Genomic DNA, 27,813 nt, shown 5'->3' on the forward strand with positions numbered 1-27,813 from the left:
TCTCTCTCTCGATTTGCATTTTAAGACAGATTAGAAACAAATCTCGTGTACTAATGTTCAAAATATGACCAAACGTTAAGCGAAAATCTGGAGGTCAGTGCCTTTAAATGGCTAAACGCTAAAGTAACAACTCGTGTGATCTTTTTGTCCACATACTGTTTAACGTATAATGGAAATAATTAAGAATGGTAAGGTTTAGGAAAAGATATGACATACTACGCAGGTCACATTTATTTTACTTCCACTTAAAATAAGTTTTGAAAAAGTTTTTTTTTTACGATGTTGGCTTTGTCATTAATACTTTAAACTGCAAGAATGCACTTATTTCTGATAGGTCTGTCTATCATTTGCATTAATCTGTGGGCAAAATATAATTGGAAACTATTAGAAGATAAGTTCACCTTGCAAATCAAATGTATACGTGGCTTTTGTCTTTAATCATGTTCAACATAAATCATGCAAGTATTTTAAAGAAATTGATGTCCACTATTTTATAGTTTAACTTTGCAGTGATACGCATGTGAATTAACTGAACAATTCGACAGAAAAATAGATAAACCGCGCATGAACAGTTTAAATAGTTCAATTACATGTAAGGCCACATATAACAGTAAAGAAAACATTTGCGTAATACTGCAGTAAATATGATTGTGTGCGACATTAGTGACTTCCCATAATTATTATAAACGAGAATTATTGTTGGGAATATTATGATGTTGGTTTTCTTAGCGACTTACACATTTTCTTGTAAATAAGGTTTCCTAATCGGCTAGTGCTTCACAAATATATTGAAATACCCCAGGCAAATATGGATGATGACGATATGTTATTTACGTCGGCACTGAATAATGAAATCGGTAGCATTGATTTATTAAATACGATTTTAAGTGGATTCTGTACGACCGTTTAAAATATTTGTGCGAACATGAAAAAATTCGACTGATCTTCATGCATTTTTTCTTACTCAATTCTCACATGTTTTCGTTTCGGCCTGCCTCGGTTTCATTTAGCTTCATTCTACTATTAGACCAGGGATACCTGACAGTGACGTCATATTGTGTTTACTTTCCAATGTTTACCTTATATTGTACTGGATTATCATTATGTTTCTTTACTGTACCTATAGCCTGCATGGATATCTAGCCCAGAGGATAACGGCGCTGTCGTAGTAACCGAAAGATACCGAGTTCGAATCCGGTCGGCGGAACTTTTTTCCCGCACATTTTTTTTCTTATTCAACTATATAGTTATCTTGATTTTCTAGTGCTTCACGAATTATGCGTCCAGAACAAATTGTGTAGAAAACGTTCGTCATATAATGGCTAAAATGGCTATGAACACGTTTTTAACTGTAACGAGCCTTTTGAGAATAACTAGAAAGCAATATATATTCTAAAACACAATGGACTGACGGTGAGACAGGCATATGCTGCATTAACATTTGGTTTACTTCATATTAAGATAACTGGCTGATAATTAAAAAAAAACTAACAAGAAAAACATATTTATTTCCAAATCAAGGAAAGCAAATGTAACTGGTCTTCCAAATAATATATATTTTGCTACAATGAAAAATACATAAAATATACCTCGCCTACCACTGGTTTCGAACTCACATCGCCTGCGTGAGCCAACACATCCACTGGGCCATACCTTACTTAAAGTTTCGCATATGATAAGGACATATTTCTATCTATTATAAGTATACATCCGTTTGTGGATATACCGTAGTTATTTATAGTTTGTTGACAGAAAGACTTCACTGTCAAAAATTGTCGGTGGATTACTATTTCTTTTCACGGCGTATGAGAAACATCCGTAACTGGTGGCATAACAAACGTCATGTGCTTGTCAGAATACACGAGTGTGAATGAAAGGCGGGGAAAAAAAATGGAATTATCAATCGGTCTTCACGGGTTTTATTGAATTCTACACAAGTGCGAGGTATCGTACATAATCGGTGACACGATTCTGTTACGTCAGGAAATGTTGATGGACACACTTTCGGTGATTCATGACGCTGACTGTTAATTCAACGGGAACGAGACAGAAAAATGAAATATTTAATGAACAGAAATAAAAATGATAATATTTTTTACATTTATTTAATTTAGTGCTGTAAAAATTGCGATCCGTGTAAAGTAGCGACTTCTAGTTAAAAAGAAAGGAAAATATTCTAAGTTATTAAGAGAGGTGATCAAACACCCGCCCACCCATATTTATTATATTTTTACAATCAACCCAACACCCGTAACTATGATTTTACAGTGGACCCCACCACCCGTCAATTCAATTGCCGTCCGGCACACCCATACAGTTAATTCTGGAGTCGCCCTAATTTCATTTAAAATGTAAATAAGAATAAAATATTATGTCATAAAATGTATACCCCAATAACGAACACCATATAAAAACTCACACAAATTGTTTTTCCGCCGGAAATGACAGACGACTGCTATAGGTAGAGCCAATTAGAAATATATATTAGTTTTACACGTGTAACTGTTGGTAGTCCACGTGACTCAGTGGTAGGGCGATCGCTTCACGTACTGAAGGTCCTAGGATCGAGAAAAAGGGTAATTTAGCTCTAAGTGAAATATTCAATGATACTGACATTGTTGTTACCATGACAGTATCAAATTATTTGACTGTCTGCTATTTTACAAATCATTCTGATAATTATTTCATGACAAGTTATAGTCTGCTTAATTTTGTACAGGGCATCTACTGTTGTAATAATGAGAACTGAAACAATGTTTTGTCTCAAATATGCATGGTTACCATAGCAACATAACCTAAGATAGGATGGAAATCGAAGCGACTTGCAATTCATCAGTGTTGTGTTGTTAATGTTTATAACAGCAGTGTTTGTTGTTTAGTAACACATTATTAAATGCCAATTTTGCAGTAAAAACGGATTTTAAGGTAGTTAGCATTGTTGCCATAGCAACCATTATGATGTCCTTCAGCTGGAAATGAGTCAGGTATTTGAACAGAATATATATTGCTCTATCAGATGTGTGTAATTTATCTGTTTCTGAGATTGGGCAAATTTTGACCATTAGTGAACTTACCCCTTTGACTGGTCAAAAGAAATCATTTTAACATAACTTACATTTCGACAAACTCCGATTCACATAGACGGTTGTTAAATTACATTTTTCTATTGAAAGATGACCGAAATTCCGTACATCTATACAGGTCCGTTCACGGAAACAGTAAATCATTCTAAAATGACCATTATTTGACAAGAATTATCTGTCCTTAATTCTTATATTTTAAAAATAAAATATTAAAATGCAGGAAGCATATTATATCGGAATGATGCACACCTGGGCCATTTTCACGAAGCCTACTTTGGACAAAGTTAGAACGTTTCACGAACATCATTTTAAATATTCGGCTTTATTTAGAATCTGAAGGTAGTTTTCCTAAAACTGAATTTACAGTACCTTTTTAAACAATACAAGTTATATCATACAAAATAAACGTGTTTTAATAGTCCATACTTAGGATGAATTTACGAAGTTTTGTGAACAGCCCCTAGGTCCTAACAAAATACATTGGTCAGTGAAAAATATCATTTTAAGAAGATAGAAAACGTGTTTGTGGTCAAGAAAACTTAAACCAGTTTGTGTGTTACCAGGACAATATCTTCATTTTTTCTGAACAGTCATATTCAAGCGATCATTCATTTTCTACATGGTGGCCATAATTTTGACTACGATTGTTTTGGAAGTTCTGTATTTATTAGGTTTTAAGCACGCATATCACTTCCATAATAACGTGTAAATTTGATAAAGTGCTTTATACAATATTTACGTAATTTTGCAAATGTAATACATTCTACAAAACCCAGAAAAGCATGAGTGAATCCTTTTTATAATAAAAGTAAAATTTCCATCATGTGTAGACAAGCGCAGGACTCTACAAGTACATGATTTTGATGACTTACGCAATACACGAATGACTTGATGACGATAATGTTTGATAAACGGCGTCCATCTTGGATTTCTCGGCCCGCACCAAAATCTAAAAAAAACCTGCCGGGCTTCTGAAAAATTACAAGGTACCCTGAACATTTTGGTATGACACAGCTTGTTACCTTTCCGGGCCCAGTTATTCCTCAAGAAGGCCTCTTTTAGAAAATATTATCTACTAAATATTTGACTGTATAAGTAAGTGTTATGCACTTCGTTTTCTTACTGAAACAAATGAGAATTGAGAATTATTAGTCTGCTTGATTTCAGTAAAATTTGGTAGTGGTTTCTTTCCTTGACAATGCAATTCCGTATCAACTATCAAAAGAGGTTATATCTGTATGTAATTCCTAAATTTCTTGAAATAATTATGCTTTAAAGGGCACGCTTCATTTATGCAAATAAGCTCAAATACCTAATTCGGGGTAAATATTTTACCTCCAGAGCAACGAAAATACCGAGGGACTTAAGACCTGGTACATAAAGTTTAATTTCAAACTAAGTTAGTGTTATTTTGCCATTTTGTAACATTCTCATAAACATTCATAAATATGTAAATTACTTTATTAACATAAAAAATCTTCTAAATTCTTCTAATAAAAGGCAGTAATTAAGCACAATGTTGGTACCGTTTTTTATCGTTTTATCCACAAAAATGAACAATATAAGAAGGGTTATCGTCAATATGGAAATGAATAGTTACTATGTTTTATTCATGGGAACTTTTCTTTTAATTTTCAAACAGTTTTGTTCTGCACAATACTTTGAAACATATGAAAAACTTGTCAGGGTGTGGAGTTGATGTAGGGATCTGGGGGACGGTGCATGGTAGACTAACTTTACCGCGACCTAAATGATTTGAATGAAAAGAATTTGTCCAAATTACTTCCATGAAATAACCTTCAATATGACCTTTCTGACATTGCATGTCACTGTTTATATGCGCATTTTTTTCAGGAACGAGTGGACATCCGGGTAGAACCATCGAACTTCCGTAAGACAGTTGGATGGCTTCCTCGTTCTCTTGCAAATTCATGTCTTTGGTTTTAAATGTATAGAATTAAGTATAAACAAATGAGGAACAGAATGGGTTGTCAACTTATCAAAAATTGAAATATTTATAACTTTCTCTTTTTTAGCCGATTTTAAAATTCTTCCACTACCCCTTTAAATTGTTTTTGAATGTGCTAATTTTATTAGTGAATGATAAACAGATATTAAAGACAAGCAAAATGAAAAATGTCTCGTTATTTTTTTATTTTATATAATTAATATAGCAGTTGTTTTAGATTTGTATTTTTATTGTTTGCATATTACATTGTTAGGCATTATTATACTGCTGTATAAATAAGGTATAATACTCGTCTGTCTAGATATATATTAATTCTTTCACTAAACTGGGTCAAACAAAGATAAATAAAATGTATTTGACTGCAGGCCCTACGAAAACCTAAACAACAACACGTCATGAACTTTGTGAGGTGACAAGGACTCGTTAGTTACGTCTTATTTAAGGGTTGGTAAGTGTTTATTTGACATTGAGAAGTGACATTTATAGGATTGCATGATGGCCACTGACAGCATTTTGTTAATAAGTAGAAACTCTTCTTTGACACACTAATCTATAAACGAAATGACGATGCTGCATGGAGTGGACCTGTATTACTGTGAGTAATAAACATTAAGGCAACCCAATCAATTTGTCACAGTAACAGAAGACCCTGGGCAAAAAATCTTATTCTGATAAGTGTATAGTTTTTAGTCACAACGACACAATTTTAGGTTATATGGCGTCACCAGTATTTGATGGTGAAGGAGGATTCCAGCTGCCTAGCGGGTCCTCGGTTCAGGCACGGGTGGGCCTCTGTATAAGAAACTTGGATGGCTTCCTTACATGAAAACAAATCTTCACCCCAAGCGAGGTTTCAAACAAACACCTGTGTGGGCAAATAATTCGAAATCAGCGACCTTGATCACTTGTCTACAGTTACAACAAAGTCGGTTGTTCTACCCTGGTGCCCACACGTGATGAAATAATGCATGGTGGGACACCTGGGGTCTTCCTCCATCATTAAAGCTGGAAAGTCACCAAATGACCTAAAATTGTATCGGTGCGACGTTAAACCCAACAAAACAAAACAACAAGAGGACCATGATGGTCCTGAATCGCTCACCTCTTCCCACATGACCCAGTTTTGAGTATGACGTCGTTTTTTCTATTATATGACATAGTGACCTAGTTTTTGAGCTCATGTGACCCAGTTTTGAACTTGACCTAGATATTATCAAGATAACAATTCTGACCAATTTTCATGAAGATCCATTGAAAAATATGGTCTCTGGAGAGGTCACAAGGTTTTTCTATTATCTGACCTATTGACCTAGTTTTCGAAGGTACGTGACCCTGTTTTGAACTTTACCTAGATATCATCAAGGGGAACATTCTCACTAATTTTCATGAAGATCTCATGAAAAATATGGCCTCTAGAGAGGTCACAAGGTTTTTCTATTTTTATACCTACTGGCCTAGTTTTTGACCGTACGTGACCCAGTTTCAAAACTGATTTAGATATCATCAAGGTGAACATTCAGGTCAATTTTCATGAAGATCCATTGAAAAATATGGCCTCTAGAGAGGTCACAAGATTTAAATAATTTTAGACCTACTGACCTAGTTTTTGACCGCAGTTGACCCAGTTTCAAACCTGACCTAGATATCATCAAGATGAACATTCAGACCAACTTTCATACAGATCCCATGAAAAGTATGGCCTTTAGAGAGGTCACAAGGTTTTTATATTATTTGACCTACTGACCTAGTTTTTTAAGGCACGTGACCCAGTTTCAAACCTGACCTAGATATCATCAAGGTGAACATTCTGACCAATTTTCATGAAGATCCATTCAAGGGTATGGCCTCTAGAGAGGTCACAAGGTTTTTCTATTTCAAGACCTACTGACCTAGTTTTTGATCGCAGTTGACCCAGTTTCAAACTTGATCTATATGTCATCAAGATAAACATTCAGACCAACTTTCATACAGATCCCATGAAAAATATGGCCTCCAGAGAGGTCACAACGTTTTTTCATTATTTGACCTACTGACCTACCTTTTGATGGCACGTGACCCACTTTCGAACTTGACCTAGGTATCATCAAGATGAACATTCTGACCAATTTTTATGGAGATGCATTCACAAGTATGGCCTTTAGAGAGGTCACAAGGTTTTTCTATTTTTAGACCTACTGACCTAGTTTTTGACCGCACATGGCCCTGTTTCAAACCTGACCTAGATGTCATCAAGATGAACATTCATACCAAATTTCATACAGATCCCATGAAAAATATGGCCTTTAGAGAGGTAACAAGGTTTTTCTATTATTTGACCTACTGACCTAGTTTTTGACGGCACGTGACCCATTTTCGATCTTGACCTAGATATCATCAAGATGAACATTCAGACCAACTTTCATACAGATCCCATGAAAAATATGGCCTCTAGACAGGTCACAAGGTTTTTCTATTATTTGACCTACTGACCTAGTTTTTGAAGGCACGTGACCCAATTTCGAACCTGACCTAGATATCATCAAGGTGAACATTCTGACCAATTTTCATGAAGATCTCATGAAATATATGGCCTCTAGAGAGGTCACAAGGTTTTTCTATTTTTAGACCTACGGACCTAGTTTTTGGCAGCACGTGACCCAGTTTCGAACTTGACCTAGATTTCATCAAGATGAACATTCAGACCAACTTTCATACAGATTCCATGAAAAATATGGCCTTTAGAGAGGTAACAAGGTTTTTCTGTTATTTGACCTACTGACCTAGTTTTTGACGGTACGTGACCCAGTTTCGAACTTGACCTAGACATCATCAAGCTGAACGTTCTGACCAATTTTCATGAAGATCTTTTGAAATATATGGCCTCTAGAGAGGTCACAAGGTTTTTCTATTTTTAGACCTACTGATCAAGTTTTTGATGGCACGTGACCCAGTTTCGAACTTGACCTAGATATCATCAAGGTGAACATTCTGACCAATTTTCATGAAGATCTTGTGAAATACATTGCCTGTAGAGAGGTCACAAGGTTTTTCTATTTTTAGACCTACTGACCTAGTTTTTGACGGCACGTGACCCAGTTTCGAACTTGACCTAGATATCATCAAGATGAACATTTTGACCAAATTTCATAAAGATCACACATAAAATGTGACCTCTAGAGTGGCCACAAGCAAAAGTTTACGGACGGACGGATGGACGCACGGACGCACGAACGGACGGACGACGGACGCCGCGCGATCACAAAAGCTCTCATTGTCACTTTGTGACAGGTGAGCTAAAAAACGGATACAACAAATTATACATAATACATAACAAAGCCAGTCTGGAAAAAGAAGGATAAATACAAGAAATGTTCGACTGTTTTGGGTTCCTATAAATTTATTTTAATCCATGAAGTAGTAATAACCTTGAAGTACATCTGAAATAACAGCGATATAATACGAAATTAATGAAAAAAGAAACAATAACCTCTTTCCCTAATATTTTCATTCCTCATTTTGAATCATCAACAAAGCATTTGAATATCTTTATGCATTTTAATTCTTTACTCGGACATTCCGATGCACCCTGCAACAAACAATTCATATTATTATAGACCAACATATCTATTTTTCAGTTAAACACTGTTATATGTTACGTATCACCCAACCGGGAGGATATGGATTGGCCGCCTTCAACCAATCCAGTAAAACAATCTTGGTTAGTTTAACAGTTATGTCTTTCGTTGATTTAAATCTAGTAAAATAGCACGCATCACCACTTTCACTTCGAAAAATCATAAGACTATAATCTCCGGATAAACTTAATAACATCAAGACTTAAAAAAAAGAAAGACCGTAAAACCAATATCGAAACAATATGAAAATACGAAAACATAAACTTTTTCAAAGATGAGAACATAATATTGTTAAATATAAGTGTTCAGAAATCAATAATCTTTTGCAATTCCCACAGACCAGTGACTCGTAATTTTAAACAAAATAGATTAAAACAATAGAAAAGCTATCACTAAAGACTATCATTTGTGACCTCTCAAACCTTATGACCTGGACTATGCAAGTCGTCTTGATGAAGTTAACGACTGATACCAGTTTTATGAAATTCTTCAAGTGGTTAAGATGTGGAGTGGTTCTGAACTATTTGATCTTCGACCTCAGTGACATTGACCTTAGACCTAATGACCTAGGTTTTTGCGTGTCTTCTTGATGGATTCGATATTTGATGGTTATTATATGGAAATCTTCCACAAGGTTTAGACAGTATGGAGCTATTTGACCTTTTAACTTCCATGAGTTTGATCTTGAACCTAGTGACTTCACGTCGTCTTTATTAGGTAGATACTTGGAAATCTTCCTAACAGTTAAGAATATACGGAGCAGACACATATGTAAGCTATTTGACTTCCAAATGTGACCTTCATCTTGGACCTAGCGACATGGCTTGTGCGTTCTGCACGTCGTCTTGTTGATATTAATACCAGGCCTGGGATTCAGTAAAGTACCAAAAGCCTGAAAATTTGCATTCTCAGGTCTGAAATCTCCTTTTTCAATAGAGTTATATAAGGAAGTTCTGACAGTCTAAAGCCTGAAATCAGGACCAGTCTAGAAAAATCCCAGGCCTGTATTTTTATGAATGTCTTCCCAACAGTTAAGTCCAAAATAGCGTCATATACTTTGTATCTGAGGGGTTAAATGAACTAAAAAATAGAAAATCTTTTAAAAATTCAAACTAAATTTACTAGTAATAGTAGTAACCTTAAAATGAATTTTTACCAATAACTATTTATTTATTATGCACTACTAGTATATATAATTTTCACTCGTACTTAAAATTGGCATTCATTTTTACCACTATCCCAATAATTATGCCGTTACATTTCGTCTTATCTAATTCTTATTTCACATTCAAGAGCATGGTGCATTCATTCATTTTTAAGACCGTCTATCAAGAAAAGACAATTGTATAACCGGTTATTATAATCTCCCATATAATCTATGTGTACAAGTGCTACATGAAGTATTATTTTTGCTTACATACTGTTACATACTGCAGTGCTAATGAAAATATATCATCAAAGACATATATTGAAGAAATTATTGTCAAAGAAAATAAACCATCCACTAAAGGGTTTTGAGGTTATTGACTGCAAGACTCGTACATGTACTAAAACGGCATTGACATAGATACGTTTGTGATTTATTCACCCAATCTTTACTATTGGCATTCCAACTCTTCAGAACAGCTATATTTTTGCAAAACTGACCGATGTGTCAGTAACATTAACATTTACTTCAGACAAAACGACAATTTCTTCCAATACAACAAAAATTAAAAATCAAATTTCTTTAACGAATCTGCCAACGTTACATAATTTTAGGTAACTTGTTGCACAATTTTAGTTTCATACATGTTAAGTAACATGTCCAATTTATTGTAACATTCATCTTATCTAACTATTTGCTTGAAAACAACCCAGACACCTAATACAGCAGGTACTTACAACAGGTACTGTATCAACAAAACACCATGTGCAAAAATAACAGAAAATCCTCAAAAATTAATTCATAATTTCCACCCATTAGAAAGGGTGCACTTATACAAAGTTACTAGGTAAATACACTTCATACAAAATTGAATTAGAAAAATGTAATTCATAGCACTTAAAGCTTAGATTAACATCAGCATCATGTGACAAAACTGTTTGAACTATTAAACCTGTCGTAACAAGCAAGTTTACTTCCATTGTTTAACATACATCCATGCAGCATCCACGGTACCAGAGTTGCTTGACAGATCCATTACATTCCTAGGAATTTCTGTGTCCTGTTCACCAGCACCAGCTATAGCCATTGCCGTCTGTATTGCGTCACCTGTGTAACCTTCTTGGAAATGCATAGCAACTTGTCCTTGCAGGCTTTGTTCACAAGGTGCTGGCACAGCAACCATTTCGGAAGCAATGGAATTTGGAGAGGCTGTTTGTGGTGTATGGAAAGCGGACATTGGTTCTTCCATCTCTGTTTCTTCGATGTGTACCTGTTTCACAGCCCCTCTATTATTTGATATTGTACACGAGTTGGAACTCTCTAAGTGCTTTCTCAATCCTCGTTTTTGCACAAAGCCACGCCCGCACATTTTGCATGAGAATGGTTTGTTTTCCAAATGTATAAGCCTGTGGTATTTTAAATTGCTTCTATCACTAAAAGATTTTCCACAATAATCGCACGTGTACGGCTTAACACCCGTGTGAATAATCACGTGCCGTTTGTACATATACAATGAATTAGGAGGAAAAAGTTTGTCGCAGTACTCACACTTCTTTGCTTTCATTACATTTTCCGTGTCCTTATTGTCTCCAGCAACAAAATGGTTACTTTGCAATTTGTGGTTAGTTAACGAAGCCTTATTAGAAAATTTCTTTAGACATATATCACACTGGTGTCGTTTTATATTGAGATGACTGTCCATGTGTTTACGCAAGCTACCCGACTGATTAAAACCCCACCCGCATATTTCACAACAGTACTGACGAGTATTTCCATGGATTCTCTTGTGTTTATTTAATACGTCCTTTGTTTTAAACGTCTTTTTACAAACATCACATTCAAAGTTACGTTCACTGTTATGCACGCTCATATGTATATGGAAATTCCCTTTGCTGGTACAAATCTTTCCACAAATACTACACATGAAACTTCTTTCTCCGTGGACAAGCATGTGTTGCTCCAATTTATCTTCAGTAGGAAATGCTTTATTACAATCCTCGTGCGCACAAGCAAATTTCTTAGCATGTGTGCTTTCTTTGTGCTTTGTTAGAAAATCTGAACTTGAAAAGATCTTTTTACACTGATCACACGGAAACGAAACAACCGAGCTTCCTGGATGAAAACTCAGGTCATGCCTATCCAAGTCTGGTTTTGTCATAAAAGTTTTGAGGCAAATTTTGCATTGGTAAACAGACTCGTCCATTGTTTTAATGGTCTGGTTTTCATGCGCACGCTGATGAGACCAACATTTATGTCTTGTTTCGCACATTTCCGCACATAGCTGACATTCGTATGTCAAACCATGGATAATAATTAGATGATGTAATAGTAATCTCTTCTCTGTAAATGTCTGGCCGCAACTTTTACATTTTAAATTTGTTTGGTTTTCATTTTTTTCAATGTCACATATTAATGCGCAGAGGTCACTGAACTTGACATTGAAGTTCCGCGGTACTGTTTCCTCGTGCACAGCTCTGTGAACCTCCAGGTAATCTTGCCGAGGAAATTTAAGACTGCACTGCTGACAAAGGATATTTTCTATTGGTTCATCATAATGGTTTTTGATATAACACACCTTTGAGCGCAGGTGCTTGTTATGTGCAGCTGTTGTTGGAAATGGTTCATTACATCTCCTGCAGTTAAATGTTCTCGATACAGTCTGAACTGGAATGTTTTTCTTCCCATTATTAACTTTTTTGTTTCCTTTCTCAAACGTATCCTCATAGACTTCATCTGTATCTATTCCACCAGAAACTCCAGAGTTCCTAGTTTTTTTCAAAGGCGATTCTACTTCCTTTTTTGTTACTCTTTTTACTTCAGTGCTGCCTGACTTAACATTTACTTTTATTTGATACCTATCTGTCTGCGATTCCGACCTTTCTGATTTCTTAACAGTTACTACCTCTTTCTTCTTCTTGTTTTCAGAAACCTTTTCAAAATTTTTCTTAGATCTCGTTGTCATTGTGTTGTCTGTACTGCTTCCAGTTGCAGACTTTGACTTTTCTAAAACCACAGGCGTAGGTGGTTCTTCTGTATCTACTGCGCATTTGGTGAGCAACGAATCATCGGTGTCAGTGTCTTCATCATATTCAGGAAGGTAGTCGTTACTATCGTCATCGTTTCCAACATCAACGTCTTCTAGCCTCTGTGTACCGGCTATGTCAATAATATCTGGAAAAAAAAGATATCATTTTAGTAGATATTCTCGTAAGTATACTGATATTTCACAAAAAAAATCTACATGCGGTTTTAATAAATTCCTTGATACTGGTGTCAAAGTCGTTCTGATTGTTACAATCTAGACGAACACAAGAACTTTTGACTCGTTTATGAACTCATCTAATGCCACTAATAATAAATACTGGCATTATTGGTGTAACTCATGCGTTCAGTAATTTTGACTTCACTACGCAAACTACTATGGTTGGTACATACTTTCTTTTATTCATTTATATATTCATATTAAATATAAAGGCACTTCTATGTTCTTCTACACCACTGTTCAAATTCAACTATAGATGCCACAAGTAAGTGGCGAATGCAATCGAGAAGGCATATCTTTGCCTTTGAGAAGGAATTTACGGCTAGGTTCCTAGCCTATGACCTTGAAGGTACAGAGCTAACTCTTTTGCAACAAGGTGTACCAAAACATTACTTTTATGAGGTTCCGATAATATTTACAAACTAAGTAAGATTATGGGTCATGAAAATTTCTTAATTGTATTTGGTAATAAAACGTTTTATCAAAAGAGATTACGGTCCCATGGCTCGATGTCTACTAGTTCATGTATAAGATTTACTTGTTTTAATTATTTATTAATAATCATGTACACTTCTAAAGAGTTAGGATTTGAGACGGCTGCGTTCCTTGATCATGGTATTCGGATGTTTAATTTACCTTACACGTGATACACATTAACATGCTTAATATTTGTGTTTAAATTCACTGGAATAAAAAGACTGGAACACAAACTGTTTCGGATGGACAGAAACGAGCGAACTGGAAACATATAGAGCCATTAAATACATGTATTTCAGGGGCATAAAACCATACATTTCGAATAGCTCCTCATGGTTTGGGACTGATGAAGCAAGATTCTTAACACAGATCCCATGATATAAGACGGTTTGCTAAAATCTTCACTTGTCGTGCTTGTTATTCATAATCCATGTTCATTTTTTTTAAAAGAAGATGTAATTTAAAAACTACAAGTTAATATTAAACCTTAAAGGTTCGCTAAATACCGTATGTACATGCATATATTCTTGTTCAATTTAAAATGAGCCGCGCCATGAGAAAATCCCATCAGCGCAGTCTGGTCAGGATCCATGCTGTTCGCTTTCAAAGCCTACTGCAATCAGAGAGTCCGTTAGCGAACAGCATGGGTCCTGACCAAACTGCGCGGATGCGCAGGCTGGTCTGGGATCCATACTGATCGCAAACGCACTATGCTGGTTTTCCCATGGCGCGGCTCAAATGTCACGCTGACGCTATGCATCATCATGCCATTTTATCAAGTTAAATACTAAATTAGACACGTCTTGAAGACAATACTACAGATCTGATGACATGCTAAAGTAGTGAAGAAGAGTTAATGGGACAATAAGTCAAACTCGGTGGGTCATAAGGCTGTCATTTCAGGGTTTAATTTGGCGAGGATTACCCGGCGGATATAATATTATCTTCAAGAAATGACTGAAAGCAATTTTCCCTATTCTATACGGACTATATTTCTGTTTTAGTAGCATTGATAACCGGTAAACTGGTTTTCTTGCAGGCAAAATTGTGTTCAGGAAATTATTTCAAAAATTTATAGTTTTCCCCTTAATAAATCTGTCTTAATCACTTCTTACAAGATTGGAGGCGTACATATATCGCCATAGAAAGGAAATTAAGCAGATGGTCTTGATATAAAAACACGTTTAGACTGCCTGCTTGTTCTTTTTTAATACTTTACTTTATGCGACTTTAACTTTATGATTCAAGTGTGTTGAAAATGTCAGCAATTTTCTGATTCAGTCATTATCGTATGTATATATACTAGTAAGTGCTGACAAAATCTAAAGTTATTTTGCTAAAAATTGAATGAAATACTACGCGTATCTTAAAATCGCGATTCAAATGTTAAGGAAACGAATACTAGAACTACTGCACTTTAATAGCAGTCAAACTTCTTTTATGTTACTTTGCCGTACATTTCAGAGAATTTTAACCTAATTAAACTTTATTGAATTTGGGTTTCCGGACTATCGACACAGTACACGTTATATGGTGCCAAAAAGGACTAAATCACATCTCAATTACACTGAAATAAAATACGATGTACAAAATCAAAAACTGTATTCGTGCTGGAATCAGAGATTCAGCAGAATCGGGTGTTCAGACCCTATTAGTCGCCTCTGACGATCAGTGGTTTCAATCCTATTCATACACAAATTGGCCCGGGACAACATGGTACCATTACAGAGAAATGATACGAAAGTCAACCAGATGTCGACACTAAACATGTATGTTCGCGTGTTTTAAACCTTTATACTGCTATATTTCTAAAATGGACTGGTCCATCATTTAATTTTGACAGTAACATTTATTATTCAAAGGGTGTTAACTGAAAATTTACTGACAGAATAGCGAACAGTGCACGCCATGATCAGCCTGCACTGGTCGCAAAGGCAAAATCACTTGCCACCAGCAGGCTAAATGGAACAATCATCTAAAAGCGAAACGTCAAACTGCCCCTCGATATTTTGGCAATATCTAATAACTCTAAAACTACTGTGACATGTAACAAATTTCTCACGCAAAATCGAACGGCGGAAGTACATCATTTCATTCATTTTAAGACCATTACCCATGTGCAAAAGCTCAGGAAATATAGCTGAATGTTTTGTTTTAATTCAAAAAACAAATACATTTTGTATTTGTATCATTTATAAGGATATAGGGATGTAGATACTGCATTTTGGTAGATATACAGTGAACTTTCAAAAGCATATTAGAGCCGCACCATGAGAAAACCAACATAGTGCGTTTCGACCCGTATGGATCCAGACCAGCCTACGCATCCACGCAGTCCGGTCAGGATCCATGCTGTTCGCTTATGGCTTCTCTCATTGCAACAGGCTTTGAAAGCGAACAGCATGGATGCGCAGTCTGGTCTGGATCCACGCTGGTCGCAAACGCACTATGTTGGTTTTCTCATGGTACTGCACATTTTGTTTATGTCACGACTTTCCTGCCTTCTAACAAAATTGTGTCAATTTGTCAAATATATAACCAAAACAAATGATTTATTTATTTTGTTGGGTTTAACGTCGCACCAACACAATTTTAGGTCATATGGCGACTTTCCAGCTTTGATGGTGGAGGAAGACCCCAGGCACGTTATTTAATCACAAGAAGCGGGCACCTGGGTAGAACCACCGGCCTTCTGTAAGCCACCAGGATGGCTTCCTCACATGAAGAATTCAACGCCCCGAGTAAGACTCGAAACCCTATCGATGAGGGGCAAGTGATTTGAAGTCAGCGACACCTTAACCACTTGGCCAGAGCCCCAGCTCCCCCCCACCCCGCCGCAAAAAAACAAACAAACACACAAATTCTAGCTATCCGACATCCTCAAACTCAGTGCTAGGTAAAGAAGCAGCAGTAAACACTTCCATAGTCGGCAATACTGTCTTCCAATTCGATTTGACCTAGTAATCTAGGAAAACATTTGAATAAGAATATTTGAATATTCTTTCAACGTTATTGTATTTTTTTTTGTATTTTGTTCACGGACATTTAAAGGTCATGTGTCGACTTTTCAGCTTCTGATAGTGGGGGAAGACCTGGTATTATTTCAGGCACAACCAGCACCTGGGTAGAACCAACCTTTCCTACACAATGTAATGTAAGTGCAAGACTTGACTTCACAAATAGTGCCAGCCAAGCAAACAAACTGAGCCACATTCTTATGGAGGTTTTATATAACGGGAGTATGTAAAAATAACAATTTATCATAGTTATATATACACTTTTTTTAATACTTCACTTTCATATCATACTATCAAAAACAAACTTATCATAAACAGAATAAAACTGTCTGCAACAGTACTGAAAATAGTACTATGCTATTTAAAAATTAATACATGCAGATATAGGTACACTTTTTAATTCCGTAAGAAGACTTTGATCAACAAAAGAACTATGTTCTTATCCTGCTATACATGATATATGACAACTATTTGGGACATAATCAGGAAGTTATGGATAATGTGCAATGGTGTACATAAAGGACCATACATAACAATGTGTGTAAATGAAAACTGATCAATGCATGCAAATAAATGTGAAAATAGATCAGTTGACATTTATGGAGAAAGTGTGTTTCTGATTTATAAGCAAACAGCTAATGTGAAATACTTAATATTTGTAAGGGTATAATTTTCGAGAATTTTGTGGTCAGGTCAATCCATGAAATTTAATCCCAACATACTCGAATACATTCCAATATTTGCAGTTGCTTTATTAAAATTTTAAATTCATCAAATTCATTACAGACATCACAAAAATGGCAATATTTGCTAAAACTACAAAAATCATATCTCCACAATATAAATTATTTCACCAAATGTAAGACATGCAGTGAAACATTCTCCTTTTTCATAATTCACCGAGGTAGGCACCTTACAAACTCTACAAAACAAATCTAACATAATTAATTTAGAAATTATTATATTATAAATTGGTAGTTTCTTTTACAGTAAAGTAACTGTGCTAATAAAGATCTGACATAAAAAAGTTGGTGGTCAATAGCCTAACAATGATACAATCAACTTTTGAACATAAATCATTTTAAATGTGTGGGAATTTTACTTGTTCGTTGGGACTAAATTTCGCAGATTGACTCAACCACGAAAATTAGTCCCCCACAAACATTAAATGATTCCACAGTAATTTTTTGGTAAAAATATTCATTCTAGGATTGGACTGATTATCAACATAATGATGAATGTTATGAAAAGTAGATAAAGCATAACTGGTTAAGAAAAACAAAGACAAGTCTACCCAGTTAAAAACTACAGCTTTCATACCTCCATTAAAAGCTTTCTTTGAAAAGGTTATAATGGTAATAATCAGGGAATAATACTGTCAAAATAAAAAGCAGGGTTATGGAACTTGGTGTGTGAACTTACACTATCATCTCAAGCATTTGTGTGAATTTCCAATCAAATGCGTAAATAGGTTTCAAAAATATTGAAAGAAATGTCAATTTGGGGAAATTTTCCAAGTGAAAAAGAGGATTCGAGTTAGTCAAAACAGAAGTCAATCATTCTGGGACCTGGTATGTGAACTTGTCTTATGATTCTTTTTTGTTTGTTTGTTTGTTTTGGGTTTAACGCCATTTTCAACAGTATTTCAGTCATGTAACAGCGGGCAGTTAACCTAACCAGTGTTCCTGGATTCTGTACCAGTACAAACCTGTTCTCCGCAAGTAACTGCCAACTTCCCCACATGAATCAGAGGTGGAAGACTAATGATTTCAGAAACAATGTTGTTCATCAAATAGTCACTAAGAACATACGCTCGCCTGAGGATCGAACTAACGACCCCGCGATCCGTAGACCAACGCTCTACCTACTGAGCTAAGCGGGCAGGCCTTATGATCCTACAAACACGGTAAGTTTCAACACGATATCGACACTGGTTCCCTAGATGGGATGGGACAGTGAGGTACCAGATGCCACAAACAAAGCGATTCCAAAAATAGGAACACAGTTTGGCATGTTTATAATTATAATGGACTATTTGCAAAAGAAACAGATGAGGATCCATTCAACTTATCATGGGAGATTCAATTTGTAATGCAATATAGTATTTTTAATATAAAACTATCATTGCCATGCATAACTTAAAATGGAGTACTATCATATGTTAACTATAAATTATATACAACATAAACTAAACATACCTTATGTTTTGACAATAATCATTATTCAAATGTTCTTTTTTTTTTTGCAAGGCAGACTGTACTGAAAAAAAATTATGTAGGCAAGGGAGTTTACTAATGAATGTAATACGAAAAGTTATAATGATATCTCATAAAGAGTTGTTGTTCTTCTATTTCCATTTTCTGTTAATGTTCAGGAATTCTGCATCTACATAAATTAATGTAGCAAGCAATAGAGTACCTTTATAGTAAAATATGACTCTGTTTCGATACTACAAATGTTAAAAAAGCACAGACTGAAGTATTGCAGTTTGATTGAAATTCAAAACATATTACTAAATCTTTTCTCTGTTGTTACCCAGCTAGATTCTATACAGCTATGAACACATTTTACTCTATTTTTTTTTATTTTCAATCAACTTAAAACAGAAAACATTTCAGCACTGACAACAAGGATAATGTCATTCCTTATCCTTACAATTCACTTGATGTCCTTGGATGTTTTGACGTTATATGAATTTCTACTGACAGTCATACTGCTAGAGCCAATGACAATGATAGGGATTAGATGTAGATTAGAAAGGAAATAATTTTCTGTGGGGCAAAACTTATTCACCCCCACCTCCCCCGAACTTTGCCTGTATTTTCCAACATACCCCCACCTTTCAAAACTAAGAGTAATTACCCCAAAGGTCAGAAGATTATATAGAGCACTGAACATTACATTTCACAATTTTTAACTAAAATATATTTGAGCCAGGCCACGAGAAAACCAACATAGTGCATTTGTGACCAGCAAGATCCATGCTGGTCGCAAATGCACTATGTTGGTTTTCTCATGGCGCGGCTCATTTCATTAACAGACCGGCTGCACATGTATAACTATGTCTTTTTCATTAAATCATAAAATATTAAATGGTACTTAAGTCAATGTTACCTCACTTTCATGTTTCCATTAAAAATCATTTAATATATATTACCATGGAACATACAATACACTTTAAAAATTCAAAACTCTGCAAATCAGACAGTACTTAATGAAACTTTCTTTACTCCAAATTCATGAATTATCTCAAATAATAACAAGAGGGTCATGATGACCCTGGATCGCTCACCTGAGTAATATGATCTACATGTTTCTAATGTCAAAATGATGATAAAACATTAAAAAAGTCAGTAGGTCACATTCATGGTCAATGAAATTCAGTTTTACAATTTGTGTACAAAACTGTGTATGTCATCAAAATTTCAAGGCTGCATCTTAAAAAACAAGAAAGTAGGTCAGTAGGTCAAGGTCACATTTAAGTGACATCATATTACTTGGGGTCATCAGGTAATTATAATTAAACAGTCTTGGAAATAGGATCAGATGATTTTTAAGTATTTTTTTTTTCCTATATAACTCGCATAATAACTAAGTGACCCCAGGGCGGGGCCTCTTTTAACCCCAGGGGCATAATTTGAATAATTTTGGTAGAGGACTACTAGAAAATGCACCATACCAAATATCAAAAGCCTAGGTTGTATGGTTTCAGACAAGAAAATTTTTAAAGCTTTTTCCTATATAAGTCTATATAAAACTTGGGACCCCCAGGGCAGGGCCTCTTTTCACCCCAGGGGTGCAATTTAAACAATTTTGGTTGAGAACCATGAGACAATGCTACATTACAAATATCAAAGGTCTAAGTGTTGTGGTTTCAGACAAGAAGATTTTTAAACTCTTTTTCCTATGTAAGTCTATTTAAAACTTTGGACCTCGGGGCGGGGCCATATTTGACCCTAGGGGGATAATTTGAACAATCTTGGTAGAGGACCACTAGATGATGCTACATACCAAATATCAAAGCCCTAGGCCATGTGGTTTTGTACAAGAAGATTTTCAAAGTTTTCCCTATATAAGTCTTTATAAACCATGTGACCCCCGGGCGGGGCCATATTTGACCCTAGGGGAATAATTTGAATAATCTTGGTACAGGACCTCAAGATGATGCTACATACCAAATATCAAAGCCCTAGGCCATGTGGTATTGTACAAGAAGATTTTCAAAGTTTTCCCTATAAAAGTCTACAGAAACCATGTGACCCCCGGAGCGGGCCATATTTGACCCTAGGGGGATAATTTGAACAATTTTGGTAGAGGACCACGAGATGATGCTACACACCAGATATCAAAGCCCTAGGTCCTGTGGTTTTTGACAAGAAGATTTTTAAAGTTTTCCCTTTTGGTTGCCATGGCAACCAGAGTTCTGCATGGAATGAAATTCTTTGAACAATTTTGAAAGGGGATCATTCCTGTGAAGTTTGGTGTAATTCTGCCCAGTGGTTTTCAAGAAGAAGACTTTTTTTAGAAAATGTTGACGGACGGACAACACACGACGCACGTCACACGACGGATGTTGAGCGGTCACAATAGCTCACCATGAGCCTTTGGCTCAGGTGAGCTAAAAAGTGGCTGTGTTTTCACTACACAAACTTTGTTGAATAAGCAAAATTTTAAGTGTTGTCTTCCCACACCTTTCTATTTAAGTATATAGTAAAATATTCTAAAAAAGTGTGTTTTTTAAGATATTTAAAACATTCATAACCATTTTTTAAAGATATTTCAGAAAAGCTCAAAATGAGCCCTGTCAAATGGAACTGTTTTTTAAATCAAGTTGACCAATTACAAAAATGATCTGGGATTGCTTATCAGAAATGTGCAAATGGTACACAACTTTTAACAATGATCATGTTACTGAAACAATCTATGAAATATACGGGTACAAAAACTGCAGACATGTATACATACAGAAATAACAGGCCTGGGATTCTATCTAAAATGATGAGCCTGAAAAAACATTTTCTAAAGCCTAAAACATTCTTTTTAGATTGAATTATGTAGACAAATATTTGCAGTCAGAAGCCTTCACCCTTACCCTGCTAAATTTCTATAATGAACTTGTCCATCTTTAAATCTGGACAGTACCATTGACAGTTAAAAGGGGTGATTACCAAAAAGATACTGACTGAATGGCAAACTGTGCCAATTATGATCAGACTGCACATATGTGCAGGCTGATCATGATCTGCACTGGTCGTAAAGGCAGAATCAATTGTGTCCTGCATGATAAGGGTTAAATAAGGTCCAGCCTAGTAAAATCCCAGGCCTGATATTGTCTAACTAGAGAAACATTACGGTTCTATATCTGCTCATCAGATTCTTTGGCAGATACCTTGTTCTTGGATTCTTTTTATTAATCAGAGAAACATAATTCAAGACCAACAGTCTGGCCCATTATAGTTTCAAGTATCTTAAACTCTTGACCAGCTAGGTAGTATGTTTTGGCTATTAATCTAACTTGATCGAGACATTAAAAGTCAGACGAAGGGAAACGAAGGATCCCAAAGCACAACATGAGTACTTCATGCTCAGGTTAGCTAACAAGAACAACATGAACCAAACACTCTAAATGACTTATCAGCAGTATGCTTTATGAAGAATCAAATGATGAGTTTGATAGATTATTTGTTGCATTGTGTATATTTTTGCTCGACTCTCCTGATCCATCCTCAGATTTCTTTTTCTCAGGTGGTGTAGGATATTTTCTCACATACTCCTGAAATATCTTTCTATAAATGTGTTTTGACACTGGTTTTTTGTCTTCCTCGCTGCACTTAGCTAAATACTCATCATACCACTTCACTGCATGAATGCTCTTTGGCAGCGGACTGTGAATGGGATATTCTGCTAAGTACGCATCTAAATGTTTGTGTACACTGTCGATTTGTTCTTCCGATGTTTTGTTAACAGGAGCATGTTTTCCTCGCCCGTCTTGAACAAACAAATCCCGAGCCTTCTGCTCAAAAGCTTTGTATATGTAACTGTCACCGATACCGAGCGTTCTTGAAAAGAATGGTTTACAAACAGACTCGTATTTACCATTGATTTCAAAGGAAAACAGTCTGTGTACGTGTCTCCGTTTACTAGTTTTTGTTGCCACTTGCGTGACTCGTGACACAACAAACTCCTTCTGTGCTGTGTAAGATCCTAGCTTCCAAAACCATTCAAATATTTTCTTTCGTGTTTCTTCTGAGATTTTCTCTGTACATCTTTGCTTACACTTTGTACAATCAACTGTTCGCATATACTTTGCTGGAACTAATTTACCCTTTGCATTCACATATGCCTTTCCTTCTGTTTTTAACTTTTTCTTCACATTTCTTTGCCATGTTTCTGGCCTTCTTTCCCTTTTTCTTTTCAATGCTTCTTTTTCTTTTTCACTTTTTTCTTTACTCTTTAGTTTTTCCTTACTAGATTTTCCTGAAGAGTTTATTACTTCCTGAACTGGAGTACTATTTAACATTTCTTTTATAAGATCAGCTTCACTTTGCGTGATGCCATTGTTTTTGTCATGTGACGCACCTGTGGGTGACACAGACATATTAGTCTGAGGCACTGTTATCATCGGGTTTCCCATATTGTTTGCTGTCGCATCAATACCTTGCATAAAATTTGGCTGAGGAAAACTCTCCGAACATGGCAATCCTTGAGAAAATCCGCCTTGGAAAAATGAGCCGGTATGAAAATTTGGTCTTGCATCGTACTGGCTGAAATTTCCATGTAGGAATGTATTTGATTGGTAAGTCTTGTTTTGGTTTCCGCCCTGAGACAAAATTCCTTGCACGAATGTATTATCCTGTGCAGTCACTCTTTCACTAGTTCCTGCCTGTGCAGGGAAGTAACTCCCTCTCTCATGTGAAAAATCGAGAGGATAGTCTCCCTTCTCATTGAATACACCTTTATTCTGATTTGATCGACCAATTTCTATGAATCGTTTCTGAGCACCAAGTAAAGCCCAAACATCATGATCTGAAAGCAGAAATAACAGACAGCTCATGTTCTCTGCCACATCAAACAAACATTAACCCTTACCCTGCTAAATTTTTAGAATGAACTTGTCCATCTTTCAGTTTGGACAGTACCATTAACTTTTAAAAGTGGTGTTTACCAAAAAGTTACTGACTGAATGGCGAACAGTTCAGATCATGATCAGACTGCACAGATGTGCAGGCTGATCATGATCTACACTGGTAGCAAAGTCAGACTCAATCGTGTCCAGCATGATAAGGGTTAACTGTCTCTGAAGTTAAAAAACTTGAGTACTATAATTAATCTAATGGTTTCTAATGGTTTATAATTAATATACTGACTTTTACAAAATTTCTCCAACAGTGCACAAATACATTTGATTTTTAGGTACCATTTCAAGCATAGATACATACTAATTTGTGACTTGAGAATATGAGCCCTATCATTTCTGTAATCAAACCAATGTTCTACTTTTATACGATTCATGGTAATAGAATCTAAAACAAGCCTGTAACAGCTTAAAAGTGATCAATCACATTTAAGCAACTGCTAAATATTGTGCATTCTCCTTATATATGCAATTCCAGTATTCTTTGGCTGGTTGCTTGTATGAACTAAATTAGCTCTACCAGGCAGAAATGCCGAAATAGCATTAGGAGAATATGTAATCTCATGTTAACTGCTGACTGTTATTACTGGTCCATTACCTTAAAAGCAGAATGCTGACAAGATCAAATACTTATTTAAGTCTTAATGTTAAAAATTAAGTTTCTTAAAATCACCTTTCATAAAATGCAGCCATTTATTTGCCTTTAAATACAAATTCTAGGCCAGCAAAAAAGTATATAAAGAGCAGCCTGTTTGTGCTATCAGGAACAGACTGCATTTCCCTATTTTTTTAACTAGTAAGTTCTTTCAGAGACTCATTGGTATATGTATATTATCCCTTTAAAACTCCTCTTTTAGAAAATATCTACCTGTACACATCTTTGCAAATCTGTCTCCAATGTCGGAGTTCTCCTTCAGAAAGAGCTGACCCTTCTGTGATCCATGGATACCAATTTCTCCAAAAGGACCAACAGTAACCAGCATAGACTGTACCCCTCGTGAGCTGATCTGTTCAAGCTGAAAGGAACAGCCACAAAAATCTGTTTTACATACATATCATACAAGTAGCTATATACATGTATACAGCTTTTTACATATACCTATCTTGTATTCTATTAACTTGGGACAAAACATAAGAGAATATTTCATTTGTTTCAGTGTAAGATTGAAACATCTTTCAAGAGTGGACACCAGATTATACTATATTTTCATGAGTGGCATAGCCATGAGTGAAAAATATTTTTATCTTACATGTATTTAACAAACACATTTTCTTTTTATTTCATGTTTTGACTAAATTCCCTTATTTCATAGTTACTTACCAGTGAAAAATATATTTTGATACTTTTCACTGTCAAAATACCAGATACTTTTTACTCTTAATAATTTGATAATTAACTGAAAAAACAACATGTAATTATCAAGTGAAACGTTGCTCACTCAAACATCTGTAGCTCAAGCCTCCGTGCTCATTCAAGCAATTAATGAATTAATGTGGTCTCTGACCACTTTACATGAATACTTTCTATGTTTGCTCATCACAATACAGCCTCAAGTGACTGATCAATATTTCACTGTATTAGCGCACTTAGCATACTTATTAAAACATATAATTATATCCTTTGGCAATAAAATTTCTTGAAACTCCCATGCACTATCCCCCTTGCCTGTGACCATTTTGATGCACCAACAAAGACAACAGAACAAGATGACGTTTTCTTTGGATATAGAAAATTCAACTCATTTTTTTTCATTTTTTGTAGCTAGTTCAATGTTCCTTTGGGCACATTTTTATTTGTACACTACAATTACAAAATTTCAGGAGAAGCATTTAACAGCTAAATTAGTTTTACAGCTACATGCCAGGTTTTTTTTTACCAAGAGGGGAAGAGGCCAAGGCCAGTGATTTGGGAAAAAACAGCTAGGTATTTGGGCAAAGGGGAATAAAAAACCTGATGTAAAGTCAATTTTTGGGGAAAACTGCATGATTTAAAAGAACATTTTCTGAGGGGAAGGGGCCTGTAACAGGCCTCTGTTACAGAAGCAAAAAAAAACCTGCATGCCATGAGCAATACCTATACAAAATACCTCCATGTATATCAGTGTTACATACCATTTCCTGAACTTGGTTAATGGTGTCTTGAGAATCCTGTGTGTCCATGGGTTTCCAGGCATGATTGTCCAGGACAGGTCCTTGACCTGACACTGGATGTAGACTCACAGGTACAGGGTTGTTTGACAAATTGGAAGTTAACTGGTTCTTGGTCACATCAGATTCCATCGTGTATGGTAAGGTTACACCAAACTATAGTCAGCTAACCTGTAATAACACAAGGATTTTAAGTAAATTAATGTTATATTTGTGATTATTTTCCCACACTGTTTGATCAATGAACTTCAAGACAGTGATAAAATCTACATCAGCACAGACATCGGTCTGACAGACCATGACTGAAAATTGTTTACGTCGTCCGCTGTTTTTTTATCTGGATACGGTCTGACTGACCGGCATTTATTTTATCGTACCCTGAGAACCGCAACATCACGGACAACACATCAAAATGGTGTCACTAACATTGTCCAGGGAAGTTACTCCAACGGGTGTCGATGTAAACAAAATGTGAGATACCGCGGTGAACTGTTTTCTATATGAAAATAAATAAAGTACACTAGTGAATTATGATTTAATTGATTGGTTTTTTTTTGTATTTTCGTAGGGGAATTTTATGCATTGGGAAGGGGAAAAAACATTACTATTTTGAGGGGGAAATTGGGCCGAATTTCGCCGAATATTTTGACAAAAAAAATGCTGCAGTCATCAGTCAGGGGTGTAACTGTTTTAAGTTATGTAACCTATTTCAGTTACTTTTTCAAGCATTTTATAACCTGTATTAGTTATAAAATATAGTTAACTCGGGTAAGTTATTCAAAAAAAGTCTTTTTGCTGTTCTCACAGTGACCTTTAAAGTGAAATTAGTAGCAAACTGTGGTTAATCAAGTTCTCTTTTAGTCTGATCATGACCTGATAAGCATATTAATGGGATGTTAAGAGTTTTATAGCTTTAAAACTTCTGTGCAAAACTTTATCAGCCTTGCATAAATTTTTTTACTGCATAGCTGGAAAGATAAAGGATTCAGGAAATAATTGCATTAGTCTCATTCAAATTGAGGAATTGGCACAGGAGGGCTTTGTAATATTTTATGATAACTGAAACAAAACTTAGTTAAAAATGGTTTACTGAATATTGTATTTTCAAGACGCATAATCTAACTCTGTACATAGAGTGACTACTTCAACCGATTTACATTTGGAACATTTTCACACGTTTCGGGCTTTGTCGTATGTTTAACATGGGACTTTCTGAACCGTCCAAATTCGGAAAAAATACAGTTTTTTTTTGTAAGCATGTGCGTCCAATAAGGTAATATATTGTACGGTCACGTGTTGCAAATGAACGTTTACGATTGGATAGATAAAATACATACAGAATAAAGATTAGTACTCTACAACTTTTTTTTGTATTTTAATGGCTTCGTTTAAACTTTTCCTAACAGTAAAATGCAGTTACGGGTAACGCTTAGAGGAATGGCTACTATAAAATATCGGATCATAAGCCAGATTATGGCATCACGATAAGCTGAACGGGTATCCCCAATTCCTATAATCTTCGTGCCTTCCTATATCTTTGTGCCTCTGTCATTTTAGAACTGATAGTTTTACTGATACAGGAACAGAAGGATTCAAAGTGACAAGTGATTTGCTTGTCATTTCAAAATGTAATACTGATCTAAAGTGGATGGAAACACTGTCAATAAGAAACTAGAATATAATCATTTCTTTTGTTGCTGTATTTAAAGTAAACTGCACACTGTCACTGCACTTTCAGGTCAAGCTTGCAACTGATCAACTTCAAGTTCACAAAGCTTAAATTGCAACTGTACCATGATTGTTTAATAGAAAGAATGACACAGCAATACACTTCCGTTCTAGTTATCTGAAGTTTTTATGATAACTTTATGAAATACACAAAAATGATCTTATCCCCTTACCACAATACAACCGGAACTACTTTTGTAGGTTACATACCACCGTTCCGCCTAAAGAAATAC

The 27,813-nt window shown here is 35.5% G+C and overlaps 1 protein-coding gene across 3 annotated transcripts; it reads right to left on the reverse strand.

The window, feature by feature from the left end:
- Positions 1-5,184: 5,184 nt before the first annotated feature.
- Positions 5,185-27,793, reverse strand: LOC123563042 (zinc finger protein 708-like). Of its 3 annotated transcripts, none has more exons than XM_045355604.2 (4): positions 27,754-27,793; positions 25,817-26,023; positions 24,573-24,720; positions 5,185-12,984 (listed from the first exon to the last, which is right to left on the reverse strand). In XM_045355604.2, exons 2-4 carry the CDS (start codon positions 25,982-25,984, stop codon positions 10,784-10,786), a joined length of 2,517 nt encoding a protein of 838 aa, XP_045211539.2. In that variant the 5' UTR covers positions 25,985-26,023; positions 27,754-27,793; the 3' UTR covers positions 5,185-10,783. The 3 variants fall into 3 exon arrangements, with proteins under 3 accessions (XP_045211539.2, XP_045211538.2, XP_053384591.1); XM_045355603.2 differs by lacking the exon at positions 27,754-27,793 and adding an exon at positions 27,646-27,747; XM_053528616.1 differs by lacking the exon at positions 5,185-12,984 and adding an exon at positions 16,818-23,595.
- Between the last annotated feature and the right edge of the window lie 20 nt (positions 27,794-27,813).

This window comes from Mercenaria mercenaria, chromosome 2 (genome assembly GCF_021730395.1).
Source record: "Mercenaria mercenaria strain notata chromosome 2, MADL_Memer_1, whole genome shotgun sequence".
Classification (NCBI taxonomy): domain Eukaryota; kingdom Metazoa; phylum Mollusca; class Bivalvia; order Venerida; family Veneridae; genus Mercenaria; species Mercenaria mercenaria.

Bases quoted from the DNA above. Each gene is read 5' to 3' on its own strand.
- LOC123563042 (XM_045355604.2), bottom strand. From the start codon at position 25,984: ATGGAATCTGATGTGACCAAGAACCAGTTAACTTCCAATTTGTCAAAC. The intron at 24,721-25,816 runs GTATGTAACACT...TGTTCCTTTCAG, and splicing joins TTAACCAAGTTCAGGAAATG to CTTGAACAGATCAGCTCACG. The intron at 12,985-24,572 runs GTAGATATTTTC...TTTTTTTTCCAG, and splicing joins ATTTGCAAAGATGTGTACAG to ATATTATTGACATAGCCGGT.